The 26,612-nt window shown below is 41.2% G+C and overlaps 1 protein-coding gene across 47 annotated transcripts in view; it reads right to left on the reverse strand.

Annotated features, from left to right (window-relative positions):
* LOC127525752 (protocadherin alpha-C2-like) overlaps positions 1-26,612 on the reverse strand; it is a 139,141-nt gene that overhangs the window by 37,145 nt on the left and 75,384 nt on the right. For 2 of the 47 annotated variants that reach the window (XM_051918592.1, XM_051918572.1), the window contains exon 1: positions 23,668-26,312. The exons of 19 other annotated variants lie outside the window; for them this stretch is intronic. In XM_051918592.1, coding sequence (XP_051774552.1) covers positions 23,668-26,049 — 2,382 coding nt within the window. In that variant the 5' untranslated portion in view covers positions 26,050-26,312. 26 more of the 47 variants (XM_051918591.1, XM_051918570.1, XM_051918613.1 and 23 more) reach the window with 22 other exon arrangements.

Here is a 26,612-nt window from a genome sequence, read left to right on the forward strand (position 1 = left end):
CTCTGCTGTACAAAAGGTCAGATGTTCTTGCTTCAATTAAAGCACACAATAGAATTCTCTTTGGAACAAATCATGCTTATGGCTTTTTCTTTTTTTTTTTTTTTTTTCTGGAGCCATCATCTCAAATGCTGCAGTCAAATTCTAAGAAATTCATATTTGCAATGCAAGCTCATGCAATCCTTTAAAGACTACAGCAGAGACAAACACAACCAGATTGGCTTAAAAGCATAGACAGATGAAAGAGAGAAAGCAAACAATGTGAGAAATAAAATACAACTTTAATTTGTGAAGGAGACAGAACTATATATAGGGATATAAGACCTTCTCCAAATTACAGACTGTAGAAATTATCCTTATGGCTCTCCCCTACTGAGAGGCCTCAGCTGCATGGAGAAAGAAAGAGAGTGTGTCTGTGGCTGGACGGAGGTTAAAATTTGATGCTAATGCTAATCCACTGAATCCTGTTTACAAACTGAATCTAAATTAAACTTCCATTGGGAAATAGCTTGCAAATGGATTGAAAAAGAGAGAGAGGTTGAGTGTTTGGAAAGGGAGAGACAATATTTTAAAAAGGTGCACCATCAGTACTAACCAGTACTGCCTGCAGTAAGTGAAAAAAGAAAGAAAGAAAAAGAAAAAAAAAAAAAAAAAAATGAGGAAGATAATGGGGAAAGGGCATGTGTTAGGTAAGATAGCATGAGGTAAGCATAGGTAAATTCAAGCCCAGTAGCAGCATCCTTTTTTTCCTGTTTATGTGTCAGAGATTTTCCAAGCGGAACACAAAAGCCGAGCATGGCCTCTTTAACCAACATGACACAGACAGCAACAAATCCGCTTCACGTGACAGCCGTCTGACTCATGTTCAGACCTAGAAACAGCTGTGGTGTCTCTGCATAATAAAGAGGTCAAACCATGTAAAAATAATAATAATAATAATAATAATAATAATAATAATAATAAATAAATGAATAATAACCTTCAGTAATCATAAAAAATATATAATTTTAAAAAAATAAATAAATCTGTTTACTTTGACCAAACAAAAATTGATATTCAATGAGACACCATTAAGCACACTGTTGCTGCTTGACAGAGTCAAACTATATGCTCAATCCCAGTGTGTTTCAGTACCATGGAGAGCTCTCAGGCGATCTAAAAACGGCTCGTGATTCAACAGGAGATGTCAGATTTTTGTATACACATAGGAAAATAAAGTATATTTTAACTGAACTAATAGTGGCCCCCTAAAAGGTCTTACCTTTTCTTTATTAGGAAGTGTTTGTGTTCTGGTAAAAGTGTCTCCTCCATTAATACTGATCAGTTCTGCATCTGCAGGCGGAAATTGCGCGGGGAAAACCACTACGTCACTCTTCAGCGTGTCCGAGCTAAAACACACGTCATACTGCTGAGTAGCTTTGGAGTAAGACCAGCTCCCGTCAGGGTGTGTGGTGATCATCGGGGCGCTGTACCTGCCCAAACTGCCGTCTGTCCTGTGGCATTTTACAGCTATCAAACTGATGAGGCTCAGTAAAAAGATGACGGACACACACACAATGGCGATCAGCAAATACAGATTTAAATCCGAGAAACTCTCCTCCTTTATCGGCGCGTGTCTGAATGGAGTCTTGACGTCACCTGCGCTTTCAACAACCACAACATCAATAGACACAGTCGCTGACAGTGAGGGCTCTCCGTTATCACAAACCAAAATGACCAACGGGTGAGTTTTCAGGTCATTGTCACTCATTCTCCTCTTAGTCCTGATCTCCCCGCTGCTGCTTCCGATTCGGAACAGATTGTTTCCTTTGGGTTCAGAGATGTGGTAAGACAGCAGCGCATTGTAACCAGAATCTGCATCTACAGCCCTGATCTTGGCCACAAAGTAGCCCGCCTCAGCAGAATACGGAATGTTCTCCGTGTTAACTGAACCGAGCTCGGAATAGGGCGCGAGAATCCCGGGACTGTTGTCATTCTCATCCAGGATAAAAACATTTACAGTCACGTTACTGCTGAGAGGAGGAACACCAGAGTCTGTGGCCTGAACTTTAAACTCAAACGTTTTAATCTCCTCATAGTTAAATGACTGTAAACTGTGTATATCTCCACTGTCAGAGTTTATACTAACTACAGAATATGCAGTTCCAGATTTGTGAAGTGGTTCCAGTAATGCATAAGTAACTTTGGAATTTTCATCTGAATCTGGATCAACAGCCGAAATAGTGTAAATGATTTGGCCTTTAGGCCCATTTTCTTTTACAAATATATTTATAACAGGATTTGGAAAACGTGGGGGATTGTCATTAACATCAGATACATACACAATGAAAACGCGTGTGGAAGAAAGAGGCGGAGTCCCTTCATCTGACGCCATGATTGTGACATTATATCGATCAACACGCTCTCTATCCAAAGGCCCATCCACTACAAGAGAATAATAATTCTTGTACGATGACTGTAATTTAAAAGGAACATCACCTACCACTTTTCCATGCGTATTCCCATTCTTCCCCGAGTCTTTGTCAGATATTGTTATCAAAGCCACCGTTGTTTCTTTTTTAGCATCCTCCCTTACTGTGTTCACTTGTGACGTTAATGATATTTCTGGCTCGTTGTCGTTTATATCTAAAACCTCTACTAATATCTTACAGTGCGCGGAACGCGGAGTCGCTCCTTTGTCTTTAGCCTGAGCATGAATCTCATAAGCATTGTGTCGCTCAAAATCCACACTGCCCTGCACTGAGATGACACCGGCAGCAGAATCAATTTTAAAAACGTTGTTTGTTTTGTCATCACTGTCTTGGTGAACTAAAGAATAAATAATTTCACTATTCATACCCTCATCCAAATCAGTGGCATTCAGATTTATGACCAATGTTCCCATTGGAGCATTCTCAACAAGACGCACTTTGTAAAGAGCTTTACCAAACACGGGTGCGTTATCATTCACATCTTGTACATTTATGATTATCTGCATTGTACCCGATTTGGGAGGTTTTCCTCCGTCTACAGCGGTCAGTGTGAGCTGGATCACAGGCTGTTTCTCTCGATCTAAAGCTTTCTGCAGCACTAACTCTGCATACACACTCTGATCTCCTCCGCTTTGTACATCCAGAGAGAAATGCTCGTTCGGACTCAGTTTGTAGCTCTTTACCGAGTTCGCTCCTACATCAGGATCCGCCGCCCTCGGCAACTGAAATCTGTCTCCAACAAACGCATTCTCTGATATGTTAAATTGCTTAGACCTAACACTAAACGACGGAGCATTGTCATTAATGTCTAAAATATTTATCTCAATGCGAAACAGGTTTAATGGGTTATTAACAATGGCTTCTAAATTCACTGAACATTGCGGTGAAGCAGGACAAAATTCCTCCCTGTCGATCCTTTCGCTGACGAACAGAACACCAGTTCTCAAATTAACCTCAAAATATTTCCTTCCCAAAACTGCGGGGATGTGAAATCCGCGTGATTCCAGTTCTTGAACAGTTCAAATTAAGATCTTTTGCGATATTTCCAACAAATGTCCCCGTGTTCACCTCCTCTGAAATGGAGTATGAGATCTGGGCTGAAGCCGTAGACAGCAAGCGCAGCAAAACCAGACAAATAACAGTCCCGCAGAGAAGAAATATCCGAGCCATTACGCATCTATTTTGTTAACTCCACAAATCGCTGTAAAAATAATATTAACAAAACAGGTTCCATTCTTTGGTTTTATTCCACTGTATGTAATTTGTTTGTATGCATACAGCCATGAAAGCGAAATAGTACAAAAGCGCATGAGCGCGCGCTCAAGTAAGGACTAGGAGGAGCCAATGTGGGCGCGCACGAACGTTGCAAAACACTTCAATACTGACACCAAGTGGCTTCGAAGAGAGAATTAGGCTATAAAATGACAAAAAAAAAAAAAAAAAAAAAAAGAAAAACTGGTATAAGCTTTAAGAACAGTACAAAACCATTTGTTTTCGGTTTACGCATTTTAAAGATTTGTGTTCAACAAGTATATATATATATATATATATATATATATATATATATATATATATATATATAAAACTGTAGGCTATATGGCATCTCTTACCTTCTCTTTATTAGGGAGTGTTTGTGTTCTGGTAAAAGTGTCTCCTCCATTAATACTGATCAGTTCTGCATCTGCAGGAGGAAATTGCGCGGGGAAAACCACTACGTCACTCTTCAGCGTGTCCGAGCTAAAACACACGTCATACTGCTGAGTAGCTTTGGAGTAAGACCAGCTCCCGTCAGGGTGTGTGGTGATCATCGGGGCGCTGTACCTGCCCAAACTGCCGTCTGTCCTGTGGCATTTTACAGCTATCAAACTGATGAGGCTCAGTAAAAAGATGACGGACACACACACAATGGCGATCAGCAAATACAGATTTAAATCCGAGAAACTCTCCTCCTTTATCGGCGCGTGTCTGAATGGAGTCTTGACGTCACCTGCGCTTTCAACAACCACAACATCAATAGACACAGTCGCTGACAGTGAGGGCTCTCCGTTATCACAAACCAAAATGACCAACGGGTGAGTTTTCAGGTCATTGTCACTCATTCTCCTCTTAGTCCTGATCTCCCCGCTGCTGCTTCCGATTCGGAACAGATTGTTTCCTTTGGGTTCAGAGATGTGGTAAGACAGCAGCGCATTGTAACCAGAATCTGCATCTACAGCCCTGATCTTGGCCACAAAGTAGCCCGCCTCAGCAGAATACGGAATGTTCTCCGTGTTAACGGAACCGAGCTCGGAATAGGGCGCGAGAATCCCGGGACTGTTGTCATTCTCATCCAGGATAAAAACATTTACAGTCACGTTACTGCTGAGAGGAGGAACACCAGAGTCTGTGGCCTGAACTTTAAACTCAAACGTTTTCATCTGCTCATAGTTAAACGACTGTAAACTGTGAATATCTCCACTGTCAGAGTTGATGTTGATCATGGATGTTACCGGGCCGCTTTTAGAGCTTTCCAGTAAAGAATATGTTATCCGGGCATTATCACCTACGTCAGGATCTAAAGCAGAAACTGTATGAATAACAGCTCCAATCTGACTGTTCTCTTTCACATAAACATTAATGACGGACTCTGGAAAGCGCGGCGCGTTGTCATTCACATCAGAAACGTGTACAGCAATGACACTGGTGCTGGAGAGAGGCGGAGTCCCTTCATCAGTAGCTGTGATGGTCACGTTATACTCGGACGCGCGCTCTCTGTCTAGAGGACCGTCTACAACTAAAGTGTAATAATTCTTATACGAGTTCTGAACTTTAAAAGGAACAGAGCCCTGAATCTTTAAGGTTACCTGTCCGTTTTTACCAGCATCATTATCAGTTACAGTTATCATTCCAACCATCGTGCCAATCGCAGCATCTTCTTTAACAGTGCTCACTAAAGATGTCACAGATATCACCGGTATGTTGTCATTCACATCTACGATTTCGACCAAAACTTTACAGTGTGCAGCTCTCGGATTATTACTTTTATCTTTTGCTTGTATTCGGAGTTCGATTGCACTCCTCTGCTCATAATCTACATCTTTTTGTACAGTTATTTCTCCTGTTGCTGGATTTATTGAGAATACATCGACATTTTTGTCATTGTTAACAATTGCATAAATTATTTCACCATTTACGCCCTCGTCTAAATCAACAGCTTGAACAGTGATCACGTGAGTACCACGCGCCGCATTCTCAATGGTTCTGGCTTTATACAAAGACTTACTGAAAACAGGAATATTATCATTAACATCGACTACGTTAATTATGATATCTGTTGTACCAGATCTTGGAGGTTTTCCTCCGTCTACAGCGGTCAGTGTGAGCTGGATCACAGGCTGTTTCTCTCGATCTAAAGTTTTCTGCAGCACTAATTCAGCAGATACACTCTGATCTCCTCCGCTCTGTACATCCAGAGAGAAATGTTCGTTTGGACTGAGCTTGTAGCTCTTTAAGGAGTTACTGCCTACATCTGCGTCAAACGCGTTCTGTAATGGAAATCTCTCCCCTGGAATGGCTGATTCAGTAATATTTAGATTTACTACTGATGTCTGAAATGCGGGTGCATTATCATTAATGTCAACAACATTTATTTCAAATCGGTAAATATTCAACGGAGAGCTAATCATGGCTTCTAAAGGCAGCGAACATTTAACCTTCTGCTCGCATATCTCTTCTCGATCAATTCTTTCTCTGACACTGAGAATGCCAGTTTTTGTATTTAAATCAAAATACCTCTTGTTCGGTCCCGGAACTATATGAAACCCTCGTACCTCAAGATCTTGAATATTCAGATTAAAATCCTTCACCAAATTCCCAACTGCAGTTCCTGGGTTCGCTTCCTCAGACACGGAATAGACAAACTGTCCGCCCGTTATATTCCAAAGCCGACACAGAAAGTACACAGAGAGCCAAAGCCGAAATTTTGATTGCCCTTTGAATTCCATTGTCTCTAAATCTTCTGGATATGACACAATCGTAAAAATCCGATAACATAATCGCTGAGGAAATATCACACGAAACCGCGCACTACAGCAGCTTCCTGACACAATGGCGAATTCTGAACAAAGACTCTCTGCTCGGGAAGCTACAAAATGAGGCGGAGCTTATAGTGCAGTTATGGAAATTCTCCTATAAAATGGAAGGCTAGTGACATCGTGCGGACAACTGCAAACTCTACAGTTTCTAAATAAAATATTTTGATGTTTAATCTATCAGTTGCAAGGGCATAAAATTAAAACAGTTTTGATGATGTCTAAAATGACAAAAGTGTCCACATCATACTGGCTGTCTAATTATAACAGTGGCATCGAATGCATATACTGAACAAGGTTATATAATAACTACACAATTAAATCTTAAAAAGGGGTGAACTTACAAGACAGGATAAGACATGGAACATAAACATAATCATAAGTATATGGCACTATCGGGTAAAATAGCAGTGGATTTCTAAGAGCATTTGCGTTTTCAGCACCACGGACAGAGTGCGCTAGTGCAAAAGACGATAAAACTGAGCTCTAAACCTGTCCAAAACAGGAATAAAATATTTTCGGGAGAAAAGAGTAATGGTCCATTAATTTTCCCTCAGTCTTAATCTAAAAAATAAATAAATAAAAAGAAATATTGAATTAACTATATACAGCACGAAGAATAAAAAAAAAAAAAAAAATGCAGCTCTAGACTCGAACAGAATAATGTGTTTTCTTCACTTTTGATGAACATTTCTTACCTTTTCTTTATTAGGGAGTGTTTGTGTTCTGGTAAAAGTGTCTCCTCCATTAATACTGATCAGTTCTGCATCTGCAGGCGGAAATTGCGCGGGGAAAACCACTACGTCACTCTTCAGCGTGTCCGAGCTAAAACACACGTCATACTGCTGAGTAGCTTTGGAGTAAGACCAGCTCCCGTCAGGGTGTGTGGTGATCATCGGGGCGCTGTACCTGCCCAAACTGCCGTCTGTCCTGTGGCATTTTACAGCTATCAAACTGATGAGGCTCAGTAAAAAGATGACGGACACACACACAATGGCGATCAGCAAATACAGATTTAAATCCGAGAAACTCTCCTCCTTTATCGGCGCGTGTCTGAATGGAGTCTTGACGTCACCTGCGCTTTCAACAACCACAACATCAATAGACACAGTCGCTGACAGTGAGGGCTCTCCGTTATCACAAACCAAAATGACCAACGGGTGAGTTTTCAGGTCATTGTCACTCATTCTCCTCTTAGTCCTGATCTCCCCGCTGCTGCTTCCGATTCGGAACAGATTGTTTCCTTTGGGTTCAGAGATGTGGTAAGACAGCAGCGCATTGTAACCAGAATCTGCATCTACAGCCCTGATCTTGGCCACAAAGTAGCCCGCCTCAGCAGAATACGGAATGTTCTCCGTGTTAACGGAACCGAGCTCGGAATAGGGCGCGAGAATCCCGGGACTGTTGTCATTCTCATCCAGGATAAAAACATTTACAGTCACGTTACTGCTGAGAGGAGGAACACCAGAGTCTGTGGCCTGAACTTTAAACTCAAACGTTTTCATCTGCTCATAGTTAAACGACTGTAAACTGTGAATATCTCCACTGTCAGAGTTGATGTTGATCATGGATGTTACCGGGCCGCTTTTAGAGCTTTCCAGTAAAGAATATGTTATCCGGGCATTATCACCTACGTCAGGATCTAAAGCAGAAACTGTATGAATAACAGCTCCAATCTGACTGTTCTCTTTCACATAAACATTAATGACGGGCTCTGGAAAGCGCGGCGCGTTGTCATTCACATCAGAAACGTGTACAGCAATGACACTGGTGCTGGAGAGAGGCGGAGTCCCTTCATCAGTAGCTGTGATGGACACGTTATACTCGGACGCGCGCTCTCTGTCTAGAGGTCCATCTACAACTAAAGTATAATAATTTTTGTATGAGTTCTGAACTTTAAAAGGAACAGAGCCCTGAATCTTTAAGGTTACCTGTCCGTTTTTACCAGCATCATTATCATTTACAGTTATCAAACCGACCATTGTTCCTTTTGGTGAACCTTCCTTTACAACATTAACAAGAGACGTTACAGATATTTCAGGAATATTGTCATTAACGTCCATTATTTCTACCAATACTTTACAATGAGCTGCTCTCGGAAGCGAACCTCTGTCTTTTGCCTGCACACGTATTTCAACAGCATTGTTTAACTCGTGATCTAATTTACCTTTAACTGTAATTTCACCAGTCACTTGATTGATTGCGAAAGATTCAATGTTTTTATCATTAACATGTTTTATGATAGAATATACCACCTCTCCGTTTATCCCTTCATCCGCATCACTCGCATGTACTGTGATAACGGAGGTTCCAACGGGAGCATTCTCTGGAATTCGAGTTTTGTAAAGCGACTTTGTAAACACAGGAATATTGTCGTTCGCATCTATGATATTAACAATTATGTTTATTGTTCCTGATCTTGGAGGTTTTCTCCGTCTACAGCGGTCAGTGTGAGCTGGATCACAGGCTGTTTCTCTCGATCTAAAGCTTTCTGCAGCACTAATTCAGCAGACACACTCTGATCTCCGCTCTGTACATCCAGAGAAAAGTGTTCATTCGAACTCAGTTTGTAGCTCTTAACCGAATTAACGCCAACATCAGCATCAAATGCTCTTTGTAAAGGAAATCTCTCCCCTGGAATGGCTGATTCAGTAATATTTAGATGTATTATTGATGTCCGAAATGCGGGTGCATTATCATTAATGTCAACAACATTTATTTCAAATCTGTAAATATTCAACGGAGAGCTAATCATGGCTTCTAAAGGCAGCGAACATTTAACCTTCTGCTCGCATATCTCTTCTCGATCAATTCTTTCTCTGACACTGAGAATGCCAGTTTTTGTATTTAAATCAAAATACCTCTTGTTCGGTCCCGGAACTATATGAAACCCTCGTACCTCAAGATCTTGAATATTCAGATTAAAATCCTTCACCAAATTCCCAACTGCAGTTCCTGGGTTCGCTTCCTCAGACACGGAATAGACAAACTGTCCGCCCGTTATATTCCAAAGCCGACACAGAAAGTACACAGAGAGCCAAAGCCGAAATTTTGATTGCCCTTTGAATTCCATTGTCTCTAAATCTTCTGGATATGACACAATCGTAAAAATCCGATAACATAGTCGCTGAGGAAATATCACACGAAACCGCGCACTACAGCAGCTTCCTGACACAATGGCGAATTCTGAACAAAGACTCTCTGCTCGGGAAGCTACAAAATGAGGCGGAGCTTATAGTGGAGTTATGGAAATTCTCATGTAAAATGGAAGGCTAGTGACATCGTGCGGACAACTGCAAACTCTACAGTTTCTAAATAAAATATGTTGATGTTTAATCAGTTGCAAGAGCATTAAATTAAAACAATTTGATGATGTCTAAAATGACAAAAGTGTCCACATCATACTGGCTGTCTAATTATAACAGTGGCATCGAATGCATATACTGAACAAGGTTATATAATAACTACACAATTAAATCTTAAAAAGGGGTGAACTTACAAGACAGGATAAGACATGGAACAGAAACATAATCATAAGTATATGGCACTATCAGATAAAATAGCAGTGGATTTCTAAGAGCATTTGCGTTTTCAGCACCACGGACAGAGTGCGCTAGTGCAAAAGACGATAAAACTGAGCTCTAAACCTGTGCAAAAAAAAGGAATAAAATAGATTTGGGAGAAGAAGGTAATGGTTCATAATTTCCCCTAGTCTTAATCTAAAAAATAATACTGAATAATACAACACTGAACATTCAAGGAGAAATTGCTGCTCTAAACCAAATTGAACAGAAAAACGTGTTTTCCTCACTTTTAATAAAACATTCTTACCTTCTCTTTATTAGGAAGTGTTTGTGTTCTGGTAAAAGTGTCTCCTCCATTAATACTGATCAGTTCTGCATCTGCAGGCGGAAATTGCGCGGGGAAAACCACTACGTCACTCTTCAGCGTGTCCGAGCTAAAACACACGTCATACTGCTGAGTAGCTTTGGAGTAAGACCAGCTCCCGTCAGGGTGTGTGGTGATCATCGGGGCGCTGTACCTGCCCAAACTGCCGTCTGTCCTGTGGCATTTTACAGCTATCAAACTGATGAGGCTCAGTAAAAAGATGACGGACACACACACAATGGCGATCAGCAAATACAGATTTAAATCCGAGAAACTCTCCTCCTTTATCGGCGCGTGTCTGAATGGAGTCTTGACGTCACCTGCGCTTTCAACAACCACAACATCAATAGACACAGTCGCTGACAGTGAGGGCTCTCCGTTATCACAAACCAAAATGACCAACGGGTGAGTTTTCAGGTCATTGTCACTCATTCTCCTCTTAGTCCTGATCTCCCCGCTGCTGCTTCCGATTCGGAACAGATTGTTTCCTTTGGGTTCAGAGATGTGGTAAGACAGCAGCGCATTGTAACCAGAATCTGCATCTACAGCCCTGATCTTGGCCACAAAGTAGCCCGCCTCAGCAGAATACGGAATGTTCTCCGTGTTAACGGAACCGAGCTCGGAATATGGCGCGAGAATCCCGGGACTGTTGTCATTCTCATCCAGGATAAAAACATTTACAGTCACGTTACTGCTGAGAGGAGGAACACCAGAGTCTGTGGCCTGAACTTTAAACTCAAACGTTTTCATCTGCTCATAGTTAAACGACTGTAAACTGTGAATATCTCCACTGTCAGAGTTGATGTTGATCATGGATGTTACCGGGCCGCTTTTAGAGCTTTCCAGTAAAGAATATGTTATCCGGGCATTATCACCTACGTCAGGATCTAAAGCAGAAACTGTATGAATAACAGCTCCAATCTGACTGTTCTCTTTCACATAAACATTAATGACGGGCTCTGGAAAGCGCGGCGCGTTGTCATTCACATCAGAAACGTGTACAGCAATGACACTGGTGCTGGAGAGAGGCGGAGTCCCTTCATCAGTAGCTGTGATGGTCACGTTATACTCGGACGCGCGCTCTCTGTCTAAAGGACCGTCTACAACTAGAGAATATTTATTCTTATATGTATTCTGTATGCGAAAAGGTGCAGAATCGCGTATCTTAAGAGCAACTGCACCGTTTTTTCCCCCGTCTCCGTCTTTAACGGTGATCAGTCCCACCATTGTACCAACAGCAGCGTCTTCTCTGACTGTTTCAGCGAGAGATGTCACGGAAATTTCAGGTACATTATCATTAATATCAACAATTTCAACTAAAACTTTACAATGAGCAGCCCTTGGTTTCGGGCCTTTGTCTTTTGCTTGGACACGGATTTCTATGGCATTGTTTGTTTCGTAATCAATGTTCCCCACAACAGAGATGAGGCCACTGACAGAATCAATTGTAAAAGCGTTAGCAATATTGTCATCATCACTGCGTATAAATGAATAAATAATTTCCCCGTTCAAGCCCTCGTCAGCGTCACTTGCATGGACCGTGACAACCGAGGTACCCGGGGGCGCATTTTCCATAATTCGCGCTTTATAGAGTGGCTTGTCGAACACAGGAATATTATCGTTCACATCTACTACATTAACTACTATCTGTGTTGTACCAGATTTTGGAGGTTTTCCTCCGTCTACAGCGGTCAGTGTGAGCTGGATCACAGGCTGTTTCTCTCGATCTAAAGCTTTCTGCAGCACTAATTCAGCTGAAACACTCTGATCTCCTCCGCTCTGTACATCCAGAGAAAAGTGTTCATTCGAACTCAGTTTGTAGGTTTTTACAGAATTTGCTCCAACATCGAGATCGAATGCACTTGGTAATGAAAATCTCTGCCCAGGATATGTCTGTTCAGAAATATTAAGATATAGTTTTGAGGTGCGAAATGCCGGTGCATTGTCGTTAACATCTAAAATATTTACCTCAAATCTGTATATGTTCATTGGCGCAGTAACAATGGCCTCCAACTCTAAAGCGCATTTAGAGCTCCGACCACACAGCTCCTCTCTGTCTATCTTTTCTCTAACAAAGAGAACACCACCTTTCAAATTAACATTGAAATACCTCGTATTTGGGCCTGAAACGATTTGAAACCCACGAAGCTCTAATTCTTGAAGATGTAGGTTCAAATCCTTTGCTATATTTCCCACTGTGGTTCCCGGATCAGCCTCCTCTGATATTGAATACACAATCTGTCCATCGGTAATATCCCAAATGGAAAACGCTACAATGAAATACATCCACGATTTAAATCCTTGTTTTGCCATTTTCATAATTCCGTCAATAAATCCGTTTCATCCATTCGGTAATAACCACACAACGCCGTAATTCCTCACAGCTCCGGCAAAAACTGAGACAGTAATGTGGCCTTTCGCGAACAAAAGCACCACGTGATAAACCGAACCCTCCCTTAACTGAGGAGGAGCTTTGCAGCCGAGGTAAGAGAAAATCTCGGTCTCTAACGACACCGCGCGGACAAATGGAGGCGAAGTAGATGATAATTCAGTGAAAAGAGACCTAATGTCCTTAAAATTGACATAGATGCATTTCAGAATTAATATTTTAGTCATATTATTAAACTTTAATATTTATTAATGATTATAATCTACCAAAAACTTAACTGCATTGGTTTTGTCAATGTACACTGCACTAAAAGAAAAACAAAACTACGGGAAATGAAGTTTCATTACTTTAAAATGCTGTACCATACGTGCCATTATTTTTCTCCTGATAACACGTAATATTCCCTATCTTGACGTTCGGACGAGAAGTGTTCAGTACCACAAACAGCTCCAAAATACATATTAAGAATAAATCAGGTCAAATAACGCAATGTCTCTGCAAAAATGTAAGCGTGCACTCTAAACGAAAAACAATATTTTGCAACTTCAAGCTAAACAATAAATACTCAAGACAACAGAGAGGATGGCAGTTAGATATGCAGATCAAAATCGGAGCAAATACTCAATTTGCTACGAAAAAAAAAAAGTATTAACTTATCTTACCTTTTCTTTATTAGGAAGTGTTTGTGTTCTGGTAAAAGTGTCTCCTCCATTAATACTGATCAGTTCTGCATCTGCAGGAGGAAATTGCGCGGGGAAAACCACTACGTCACTCTTCAGCGTGTCCGAGCTAAAACACACGTCATACTGCTGAGTAGCTTTGGAGTAAGACCAGCTCCCGTCAGGGTGTGTGGTGATCATCGGGGCGCTGTACCTGCCCAAACTGCCGTCTGTCCTGTGGCATTTTACAGCTATCAAACTGATGAGGCTCAGTAAAAAGATGACGGACACACACACAATGGCGATCAGCAAATACAGATTTAAATCCGAGAAACTCTCCTCCTTTATCGGCGCGTGTCTGAATGGAGTCTTGACGTCACCTGCGCTTTCAACAACCACAACATCAATAGACACAGTCGCTGACAGTGAGGGCTCTCCGTTATCACAAACCAAAATGACCAACGGGTGAGTTTTCAGGTCATTGTCACTCATTCTCCTCTTAGTCCTGATCTCCCCGCTGCTGCTTCCGATTCGGAACAGATTGTTTCCTTTGGGTTCAGAGATGTGGTAAGACAGCAGCGCATTGTAACCAGAATCTGCATCTACAGCCCTGATCTTGGCCACAAAGTAGCCCGCCTCAGCAGAATACGGAATGTTCTCCGTGTTAACGGAACCGAGCTCGGAATAGGGCGCGAGAATCCCGGGACTGTTGTCATTCTCATCCAGGATAAAAACATTTACAGTCACGTTACTGCTGAGAGGAGGAACACCAGAGTCTGTGGCCTGAACTTTAAACTCAAACGTTTTCATCTGCTCATAGTTAAACGACTGTAAACTGTGAATATCTCCACTGTCAGAGTTGATGTTGATCATGGATGTTACCGGGCCGCTTTTAGAGCTTTCCAGTAAAGAATATGTTATCCGGGCATTATCACCTACGTCAGGATCTAAAGCAGAAACTGTATGAATAACAGCTCCAATCTGACTGTTCTCTTTCACATAAACATTAATGACGGGCTCTGGAAAGCGCGGCGCGTTGTCATTCACATCAGAAACGTGTACAGCAATGACACTGGTGCTGGAGAGAGGCGGAGTCCCTTCATCAGTAGCTGTGATGGACACGTTATACTCGGACGCGCGCTCTCTGTCTAGAGGACCGTCTACAACTAGAGAATATTTATTTTTATAGGTGTTCTGTAATACAAACGGAAGGGAATCGATTATTTTCAATTTTACAGATCCATTTTCCCCAGAATCATCATCTTTTACTGTAATCAAACCGACCATTGTTCCTTTTGGTGAACCTTCCTTTACAACATTAACAAGAGACGTTACAGATATTTCAGGAATATTGTCATTAACGTCCATTATTTCTACCAATACTTTACAATGAGCTGCTCTCGGAAGCGAACCTCTGTCTTTTGCCTGCACACGTATTTCAACAGCATTGTTTAACTCGTGATCTAATTTACCTTTAACTGTAATTTCACCAGTCACTTGATTGATTGCGAAAGATTCAATGTTTTTATCATTAACATGTTTTATGATAGAATATACCACCTCTCCGTTTATCCCTTCATCCGCATCACTCGCATGTACTGTGATAACGGAGGTTCCAACGGGAGCATTCTCTGGAATTCGAGTTTTGTAAAGCGACTTTGTAAACACAGGAATATTGTCGTTCGCATCTATGATATTAACAATTATGTTTATTGTTCCTGATCTTGGAGGTTTTCCTCCGTCTACAGCGGTCAGTGTGAGCTGGATCACAGGCTGTTTCTCTCGATCTAAAGCTTTCTGCAGCACTAATTCAGCAGATACACTCTGATCTCCTCCGCTCTGTACATCCAGAGAAAAGTGTTCATTTGGACTCAGCTTGTAGCTCTTTACTGAATTACTGCCCACATCCGCATCATCCGCACTTGGTAATGTATATTTTTCCCCTGTAAATGCCGCCTCAGATACATTTAATTGTAACGAGGAGGAGTGAAATGTGGGAGAATTGTCGTTTATATCCAAAACATTTACTTCAAATCTGTACATGTTCAATGGCGAATTAACAATGGCCTCTAACTCTAAAGCACATTTCAAGCTACGTTCGCATATTTCCTCTCGGTCTATTTTCTCTTTAATTTGAAGTATTCCCGTTTTCATATTTACATCGAAATACCTCTTGTTGGGTCCAGAAGCGATCTGAAATCCACGGTGTTCCAGTTCTTGCAAATTAAGGTTCAAATCTTTGACTATATTTCCAACGGCAGTCCCCGGACTGGCCTCCTCCGACACAGAAAACACAATTTGCCCAGAAGACATCCTCGGAAGGAAATAAAATACTGTCAGATATATCCACAATATATTTCGCTCCTTTAGTGAATTCGCCATGATCCGTCAACACCAAATCCACAGGACAAACTAAATACATCCGCACAGTTTCGTAGTAAAATAAACCATGTACAGCGCTGCAAATCAGAAAACCTCTATTGTGGCGTCTCCCGAACAAAGCACTGCTCGAGCTCAAACGCCCTGCCCCAAAACAGGGAGGAGTCTCTACGAGAATAATCATAAAAACATAATTTTAACGCAGGTCGCTGATGACACCTTGTGGATGTACATAGCTCGTGTGGAACTGAATTTTTATTTTTATTGTTTTTATTTTTTTTAAGTGCAATGGACAAAGTCTGTCTGAACCTTTACTGCTGAATATGAGCTGAACAAAACTAAATTAATCACATGACCCCCATTTAAGTAAATAAATAAATACTCCAACATCCAAATGCAAAAATAATAAAATGGTAAACTGGATAAAAATCAGTGCTATCAGCACCATGGACAGCACAAACTATTAGAAAAACAAGTGCTAAAACTACTAAATAAAATAAAGCCACCTGTGTAAAATTCATGATCGTAATGTATTTGAAATTGATCGTGCTATCAGCACCATGGACAGCACAAACTATTTATTGGAAAAAGGTCCTGCACAGAGCAAATAAACACTAAAAGATTTAGCTTATACTGACTGTGCATGTAAATGAGAATCAACCACCCAACAAGCCACCTTGTGAAAGTCAACAATTTAAAAAGGATTCTGGATGCCTTACCTTTTCTTTATTAGGGAGTGTTTGTGTTCTGGTAAAAGTGTCTCCTCCATTAATACTGATCAGTTCTGCATCTGCAGGCGGAAATTGCGCGGGGAAAACCACTACGTCACTCTTCAGCGTGTCCGAGCTAAAACACACGTCATACTGCTGAGTAGCTTTGGAGTAAGACCAGCTCCCGTCAGGGTGTGTGGTGATCATCGGGGCGCTGTACCTGCCCAAACTGCCGTCTGTCCTGTGGCATTTTACAGCTATCAAACTGATGAGGCTCAGTAAAAAGATGACGGACACACACACAATGGCGATCAGCAAATACAGATTTAAATCCGAGAAACTCTCCTCCTTTATCGGCGCGTGTCTGAATGGAGTCTTGACGTCACCTGCGCTTTCAACAACCACAACATCAATAGACACAGTCGCTGACAGTGAGGGCTCTCCGTTATCACAAACCAAAATGACCAACGGGTGAGTTTTCAGGTCATTGTCACTCATTCTCCTCTTAGTCCTGATCTCCCCGCTGCTGCTTCCGATTCGGAACAGATTGTTTCCTTTGGGTTCAGAGATGTGGTAAGACAGCAGCGCATTGTAACCAGAATCTGCATCTACAGCCCTGATCTTGGCCACAAAGTAGCCCGCCTCAGCAGAATACGGAATGTTCTCCGTGTTAACGGAACCGAGCTCGGAATAGGGCGCGAGAATCCCGGGACTGTTGTCATTCTCATCCAGGATAAAAACATTTACAGTCACGTTACTGCTGAGAGGAGGAACACCAGAGTCTGTGGCCTGAACTTTAAACTCAAACGTTTTCATCTGCTCATAGTTAAACGACTGTAAACTGTGAATATCTCCACTGTCAGAGTTGATGTTGATCATGGATGTTACCGGGCCGCTTTTAGAGCTTTCCAGTAAAGAATATGTTATCCGGGCATTATCACCTACGTCAGGATCTAAAGCAGAAACTGTATGAATAACAGCTCCAATCTGACTGTTCTCTTTCACATAAACATTAATGACGGGCTCTGGAAAGCGCGGAGCGTTGTCATTCACATCAGAAACGTGTACAGCAATGACACTGGTGCTGGAGAGAGGCGGAGTCCCTTCATCAGTAGCTGTGATGGTCACGTTATACTCGGACGCGCGCTCTCTGTCTAGAGGACCGTTAACCACTAAGGAATATCTGTTTTTATAAGTATTCTCCAATTTAAATTCCACCGAGTCGTTTATTTTAAGCTGCACAACACCATTTTTACCAGCGTCGCCATCTTTCACTGTGATTAATCCCACCATTGTACCTGGAGACGAATCCTCTCTCACTTCATTAAGCAAAGACATTATGCTTATTTCTGGTACGTTATCATTTAAATCAGTTATTTCGAGTAAGACTTTACAATATGATGCTCGTGGATTTGGCCCTTTATCCTCGGCCTGAACGCGAATCTCAACTGCAGGAGTTTCTTCGTAATCTATAGGGCCTTTGACAGTTATTTCACCAGTAACTGGATTAATTGAAAACGCGTTTACACTGTTATCATTATCATGATTGATAAACGAGTATATGACTTCGCCATTAAGGCCCTCGTCTGCATCTTTTGCATTCACTGTGATCACAGAAGCACCGGTAAGTGAATTCTCTGCTATTTGCGCTTTATAGAGTGGCTTGTCGAACACAGGAATATTATCGTTCACATCTACTACATTAACTACTATCTGTGTTGTACCAGATCTTGGAGGTTTTCCTCCGTCTACAGCGGTCAGTGTGAGCTGGATCACAGGCTGTTTCTCTCGATCTAAAGCTTTCTGCAGCACTAATTCAGCTGAAACACTCTGATCTCCTCCGCTCTGTACATCCAGAGAAAAGTGTTCATTCGAACTCAGTTTGTAGGTTTTTACAGAATTTGCTCCAACATCGAGATCGAATGCACTTGGTAATGAAAATCTCTGCCCAGGATATGTCTGTTCAGAAATATTAAGATATAGTTTTGAGGTGCGAAATGCCGGTGCATTGTCGTTAACATCTAAAATATTTACCTCAAATCTGTATATGTTCATTGGCGCAGTAACAATGGCCTCCAACTCTAAAGCGCATTTAGAGCTCCGACCACACAGCTCCTCTCTGTCTATCTTTTCTCTAACAAAGAGAATTCCATTCTTTGCATTTAGATCAAAATATCTTTTGTTGGGCCCTGTGACGATTTGAAATCCTCTTCTGTCGAGGTCTTGTACATTCAGGTTTAGATCCTTTGCTAAATTCCCTACCGTGGTCCCGGTGTTAACCTCCTCCGACACAGAATACACAATCTGCGCGTCCGCGTAATTCCAGTTATTAAATAAAAACATAATAAAGATCCATTTAAAGCACCAACAGTCATCCGTTATGTCCATATTTCCTCCCATGAGTAAGACTGGCGGCTAAACAAGAAAAATATAATTTGTATATTCCATAACAGGCTTATTGCTGTCTCCAAGACACCGAGATAGCAACACCGAGGCGGACGGGGCTCTCGAACAAAGACCTCTGACAAGGCGACGATCCCTGCCCATCTAAAGGAGGAGCTTCACAAAGACACTAAAAAACTTACATGGGTTGCCAGTGACACCGTGTGGACAAACATGTTCAATATGTGAAAATACGCAGCATTTTCTGATCACAAAACTGCATACCATACTAAAAAAGATAATGTTGAAAAGAATCCCCCAGATACTGATAAATAAAACAGAAGCTACTCATTGCCATCACATAATCTTATGTACTTTGAAAACATAATATTAGGCCTGTAAAAAAGAATCAAATCTGAATAATGACATATAGAAACATAACACTTTTTTTTATCTTAGTATAAAAATTGTTGTTGTTGTTGTTGTTGTTGTTGTTAAAATAGTAAGCCATTAGAACGCTCTTGAAGTAACTTTCAACATCACGAAATAAACAGATTCAGCAGATTATATGTGAAAAAAAAAGAGAAAATAATCAAAACACACATTTTGCGAAATTATGCACACACGTAAAACCCAATCTCCCACCCAACCACTTACACACACCATATTTTATGGGAACATTCCATAGACGTAAGTGTTTTTATACTGTACAATCTGTATAGCCTATTCCATTCCCCTAAACCTACCTATCACAGACAAATTAATGCATTTTTAAATTTTCGAAAAAGATCATTCTGTATGATTTATAAGCTTGTTACCTCATAGAGACCAAAAAAATGTCCACGCAAGGTCAAACTTTACTAGTATTACTATACTTGTGGGGATATTTGGTCCCCATAATGTAGGGAATACCAGGCCCAGATAATAATAAAACGGGTTCTAAAATCGAGCTAAAACGTGAGCAACTGATAAATTCTATATAAACACAAGATTCAAATATCTCCACTTCAAGAAATGGGTCTTAGATTTTCTTTATTATGAAGTGTTTGTGTTATAATGGCATAAAAAATAAATTAAAATTAGCCGTATTTCAGTTGTTCTTATGTACAGCATCTCTATCATTTCACAATTTAACCAAGTTTGTAAGCAGTTAAAAACAAAAAGGAGGATAAGAGGAAACACTAGAAATCCCAGTCATTTTACAAAATGAAAAACAAATAATCGCAATGAAAACCCTGTAATCTCTTACCTTCTCTTTATTAGGGAGTGTTTGTGTTCTGGTAAAAGTGTCTCCTCCATTAATACTGATCAGTTCTGCATCTGCAGGCGGAAATTGCGCGGGGAAAAACCACTACGTCACTCTTCAGCGTGTCCGAGCTAAAACACACATCATACTGCTGAGTAGCTTTGGAGTAAGACCAGCTCCCGTCAGGGTGTGTGGTGATCATCGGGGCGCTGTACCTGCCCAAACTGCCGTCTGTCCTGTGGCATTTTACAGCTATCAAACTGATGAGGCTCAGTAAAAAGATGACGGACACACACACAATGGCGATCAGCAAATACAGATTTAAATCCGAGAAACTCTCCTCCTTTATCGGCGCGTGTCTGAATGGAGTCTTGACGTCACCTGCGCTTTCAACAACCACAACATCAATAGACACAGTCGCTGACAGTGAGGGCTCTCCGTTATCACAAACCAAAATGACCAACGGGTGAGTTTTCAGGTCATTGTCACTCATTCTCCTCTTAGTCCTGATCTCCCCGCTGCTGCTTCCGATTCGGAACAGATTGTTTCCTTTGGGTTCAGAGATGTGGTAAGACAGCAGCGCATTGTAACCAGAATCTGCATCTACAGCCCTGATCTTGGCCACAAAGTAGCCCGCCTCAGCAGAATACGGAATGTTCTCCGTGTTAACGGAACCGAGCTCGGAATAGGGCGCGAGAATCCCGGGACTGTTGTCATTCTCATCCAGGATAAAAACATTTACAGTCACGTTACTGCTGAGAGGAGGAACACCAGAGTCTGTGGCCTGAACTTTAAACTCAAACGTTTTCATCTGCTCATAGTTAAACGACTGTAAACTGTGAATATCTCCACTGTCAGAGTTGATGTTGATCATGGATGTTACCGGGCCGCTTTTAGAGCTTTCCAGTAAAGAATATGTTATCCGGGCATTATCACCTACGTCAGGATCTAAAGCAGAAACTGTATGAATAACAGCTCCAATCTGACTGTTCTCTTTCACATAAACATTAATGACGGGCTCTGGAAAGCGCGGCGCGTTGTCATTCACATCAGAAACGTGTACAGCAATGACACTGGTGCTGGAGAGAGGCGGAGTCCCTTCATCAGTAGCTGTGATGGACACGTTATACTCGGACGCGCGCTCTCTGTCTAGAGGACCGTCTACAACTAGAGAATAATAGTTTTTGTAATTCGTCTCAAGTTTAAAGGGCACTTTGTTGGACACAACGCAATTAACTATACCGTTTTTGCCGCCGTCGCTGTCAATCACTGACACGAGAGCGACAGCAGTGCCGATACTGACGTCCTCTTTCACTGTACTGAGGAGTGACGTCACGGTTATCTCTGGCTCGTTGTCGTTAATATCCAGCACCTCCACCAGGACTTTGCAGTGAGTGGACATCGGAGGCTGCCCTTTGTCACTGGCCTGTGCGCGGATCTCAAATGCATTATTTCTCTCGAAATCTATATTGCCTTTGACTGTGATTGCGCCAGTATTCGGATCAATATCGAAAATCTGCAGGATTTTACTCTGATCTCTTTTAATTATAGAATAAACAATATCACTGTTACTGCCTTCATCCGGGTCTGTTGCATTTAAAACAGCAACTGTCGTTCCAATAGCCACATTTTCAAAAACGGTTGTTTTATACAGAGGCTTACTAAAAACGGGAGTATTATCATTAATATCTAAAACTTTAATAATTATAAGAGAAGTGCCTGTTTTAGAGGGAGTTCCTCCGTCTACAGCGGTCAGTGTGAGCTGGATCACAGGCTGTTTCTCTCGATCTAAAGCTTTCTGCAGCACTAATTCAGCAGAAACACTCTGATCTCCTCCTTTGTGTACAGCTAAAGAAAAATACTCATTCGAGCTAAGCTTGTAAGAATTTATAGAATTTTTTCCAACATCTTCGTCTGTAGCGTGATGGAGAGAGAATCTAACTCCGGGGAGGGTGCTTTCCGCAATGTCGAGCGTTTGTGATTTCTCGCTGAAAGTCGGAGAATTGTCGTTTACATCCACAATATTAACCTCTATTTGATAAAGCTTCAATGGATTGCTGATAACAGCTTCTACATTGACTGTACATTTAAGTGCTTTGGCACAAAGCTCCTCTCGGTCTATTCTTTCATTTACATACAGAAATCCAGTTTTTAGATTTACCTCGAAATATTTTTTCTTGGATCCCGTGACAATCTGAAACATGCGCGACTCCAGTTCCTGAACATTAAGGTTTAGATCCTTAGCGATATTTCCCACTGATGTTCCCGGATTCACCTCCTCTGAAACGGAATAAGAGAGCTGCCCTGATACCGCGTCCCAACAACACTCTAAAACAACGAGCACAATACAGATCACAATAGACTTCCTTCTATGCGTCGAGAGCATTGCGACATCCAGTGAATCCCGTGTAATAATCCACGAAATAAAAGACGGTATTCCAAGTTCATCAATGCGAATAAAGAAGAATTAGACAATATTCCATTTTATCGACGAGAAAACACAAGGCCTTCGTACATTCTCTTCCAGTCTCTCTGAAACAAAGCCCTGTGAAATCTCCTCCCCACTAAAACCAGGAGGAGCTTCAAGACACGAGAGATGATTCGAGATTCAACGGTCTAGAGTGACACCAAGCGGATTTATGAATAAATATGCACACACACACACACACACACACACACAAACCTAATATCATAAATGGATCATCATATCAAATAGCAGTTATTTGTAATTTTTTTTTTTTTTTTTTTAAATAATAATATAACAAAAGATTGTGATATTTATTTGTGTCCAATATATTAGAGAATTTTAGGGCATTTTCGCCATCACAACACATTTCAGCATGTTCTGTATTCATCTTTCATATCAAGAGAAAGATATGCATTTTCAAACGACTTCACCAGATTTCACTATGAACAACACGCTGTTACATCACTCTCTTAGATTACTACAAGGATGAGTTCACAAAACTAAATTAATAAATTAAATAAATATATTAGCATAAGTAAAATTGAATTTAAAATTAGCCGTGTTTCAGTTGTTAATTTGTAGAGCATCGCTATCATTTCACAATTTAAGCAATTTTGTGATCACACTATATATATATATATATATATATATATATATATATATATATATATATATATATATATTAATAAACAGAGGAACAGAAGTTTAGTTCTTTCAAGCAAGCCGCGAACAGAGTCTAGTTCAGAACCACGGACAGCTCCACCAAAGCGCAGAATTCTGTTTTTAATATATAATAATCTGTTAAACGATTCTTATAAATATATTCTTATAAATTATATATTACAGCAAAACATCATTGATCAATAAGACACTTTTAATATTAGAGGTATCAAAATGTAGTTTTATTTTAGTCAAAAAGAACGCAAGTCGACAAGAGGAAACACTAAAATTCCAGAAATTTTACAAAACGAAAACAAAGAATAACAAAGAAAATCCTGTAATCTCTTACCTTTTCTTTATTAGGGAGTGTTTGTGTTCTGGTAAAAGTGTCTCCTCCATTAATACTGATCAGTTCTGCATCTGCAGGAGGAAATTGCGCGGGGAAAACCACTACGTCACTCTTCAGCGTGTCCGAGCTAAAACACACGTCATACTGCTGAGTAGCTTTGGAGTAAGACCAGCTCCCGTCAGGGTGTGTGGTGATCATCGGGGCGCTGTACCTGCCCAAACTGCCGTCTGTCCTGTGGCATTTTACAGCTATCAAACTGATGAGGCTCAGTAAAAAGATGACGGACACACACACAATGGCGATCAGCAAATGCAGATTTAAATCCGAGAAACTCTCCTCCTTTATCGGCGCGTGTCTGAATGGAGTCTTGACGTCACCTGCGCTTTCAACAACCACAACATCAATAGACACAGTCGCTGACAGTGAGGGCTCTCCGTTATCACAAACCAAAATGACCAACGGGTGAGTTTTCAGGTCATTGTCACTCATTCTCCTCTTAGTCCTGATCTCCCCGCTGCTGCTTCCGATTCGGAACAGATTGTTTCCTTTGGGTTCAGAGATGTGGTAAGACAGCAGCGCATTGTAACCAGAATCTGCATCTACAGCCCTGATCTTGGCCACAAAGTAGCCCGCCTCAGCAGAATACGGAATGTTCTCCGTGTTAACGGAACCGAGCTCGGAATAGGGCGCGAGAATCCCGGGACTGTTGTCATTCTCATCCAGGATAAAAACATTTACAGTCACGTTACTGCTGAGAGGAGGAACACCAGAGTCTGTGGCCTGAACTTTAAACTCAAACGTTTTCATCTGCTCATAGTTAAACGACTGTAAACTGTGAATATCTCCACTGTCAGAGTTGATGTTGATCATGGATGTTACCGGGCCGCTTTTAGAGCTTTCCAGTAAAGAATATGTTATCCGGGCATTATCACCTACGTCAGGATCTAAAGCAGAAACTGTATGAATAACAGCTCCAATCTGACTGTTCTCTTTCACATAAACATTAATGACGGGCTCTGGAAAGCGCGGCGCGTTGTCATTCACATCAGAAACGTGTACAGCAATGACACTGGTGCTGGAGAGAGGCGGAGTCCCTTCATCAGTAGCTGTGATGGTCACGTTATACTCGGACGCGCGCTCTCTGTCTAGAGGTCCATCTACTACTAGAGAATAATAGTTTTTGTAATTCGTCTCAAGTTTAAAGGGCACTTTGTTGGACACAATGCAATTAACTATACCGTTTTTGCCGCCGTCCCTGTCAATCACTGACACGAGAGCGACAGCAGTGCCGATACTGACGTCCTCTTTCACTGTACTGAGGAGTGACGTCACGGTTATCTCTGGCTCGTTGTCGTTAATATCCAGCACCTCCACCAGGACTTTGCAGTGAGTGGACATCGGAGGCTGCCCTTTGTCACTGGCCTGTGCGCGGATCTCAAACGCATTGTTCTCCTCGAAATCTATATTTCCTTTGACTGTGATTGCGCCAGTATTCGGATCAATATCAAAAATCTGCAGGATTTTACTCTGATCTCTTTTAATTATAGAATAAACAATATCACTGTTACTGCCTTCATCCAGGTCTGTTGCATTTAAAACAGCAACTGTCGTTCCAATAGCCACATTTTCAAAAACAGTTGTTTTATACAAGGGCTTACTAAAAGCAGGAGCATTATCATTAATATCTAAAACTTTAATAATTATAAGAGAAGTGCCTGTTTTAGAGGGAGTTCCTCCGTCTACAGCGGTCAGTGTGAGCTGGATCAAAGGCTGTTTCTCTCGATCTAAAGCTTTCTGCAGCACTAATTCAGCAGACACACTCTGATCTCCTCCTTTGTGTACAGCTAAAGAAAAATACTCATTCGAGCTAAGCTTGTAAGAATTTATAGAATTTTTTCCAACATCTGCGTCTGTAGCGTGATGGAGAGGAAATCTAACACCAGGCAAGGTGTTCTCCGCAACGTCGAGCGTTTGTGATTTTTCACTGAAAGACGGAGAATTGTCGTTTACATCCACAATATTAACCTCTATTTGATAAAGCTTCAATGGATTGTTGATAACAGCTTCTACATTGACTGTACATTTAAGTGCTTTGGCACAAAGCTCCTCTCGGTCTATTCTTTCATTTACATACAGAAATCCAGTTTTTAGATTTACCTCGAAATATTTTTTCTTGGATCCCGTGACAATCTGAAACATGCGCGACTCCAGTTCCTGAACATTAAGGTTTAGATCCTTAGCGATATTTCCCACTGATGTTCCCGGATTCACCTCCTCTGAAACGGAATAAGAGAGCTGCCCTGATACCGCGTCCCAACAACACTCTAAAACAACGAGCACAATACAGATCACAATAGACTTCCTTCTATGCGTCGAGAGCATTGCGACATCCAGTGAATCCCGTGCAATAATCCACGAAATAAAAGACGGTATTCCAAGTTCATCAATGCGAATAAAGAAGAATCAGACAATATTCCATTTTATCGACGAGAAAACACAAGGCCTTCGTACATTCTCTTCCAGTCTCTCTGAAACAAAGCCCTGTGAAATCTCCTCCCCACTAAAACCAGGAGGAGCTTCAAGACACGAGAGATGATTCGAGATTCAACGGTCTAGAGTGACACCAAGCGGATTTATGAATAAATATGCACACACACACACACACACACACACACACACACAAATCTAATATCACAAACGGATCATCATATCAAATAGCAGTTATTTAACAAAAGATTGTGATATTTATTTGTGTCCAATATATTAGAGCATTTTAGGGCATTTTCGCCATCACAACACATTTTTTATCAGCATGTTCTGTATTCACCTTTCATATCAAGAGAAAGATATGCATTTTCAAGCGACTTCACCAGATTTCACTATAAACAACACGCTGTTATATCACTCTCTTAGATTACTACAAGGATGAGTTCACATAACTAAAT

Source organism: Ctenopharyngodon idella, chromosome 14 (genome assembly GCF_019924925.1).
Source record: "Ctenopharyngodon idella isolate HZGC_01 chromosome 14, HZGC01, whole genome shotgun sequence".
NCBI classification, from domain to species: Eukaryota; Metazoa; Chordata; class Actinopteri; order Cypriniformes; family Xenocyprididae; genus Ctenopharyngodon; species Ctenopharyngodon idella.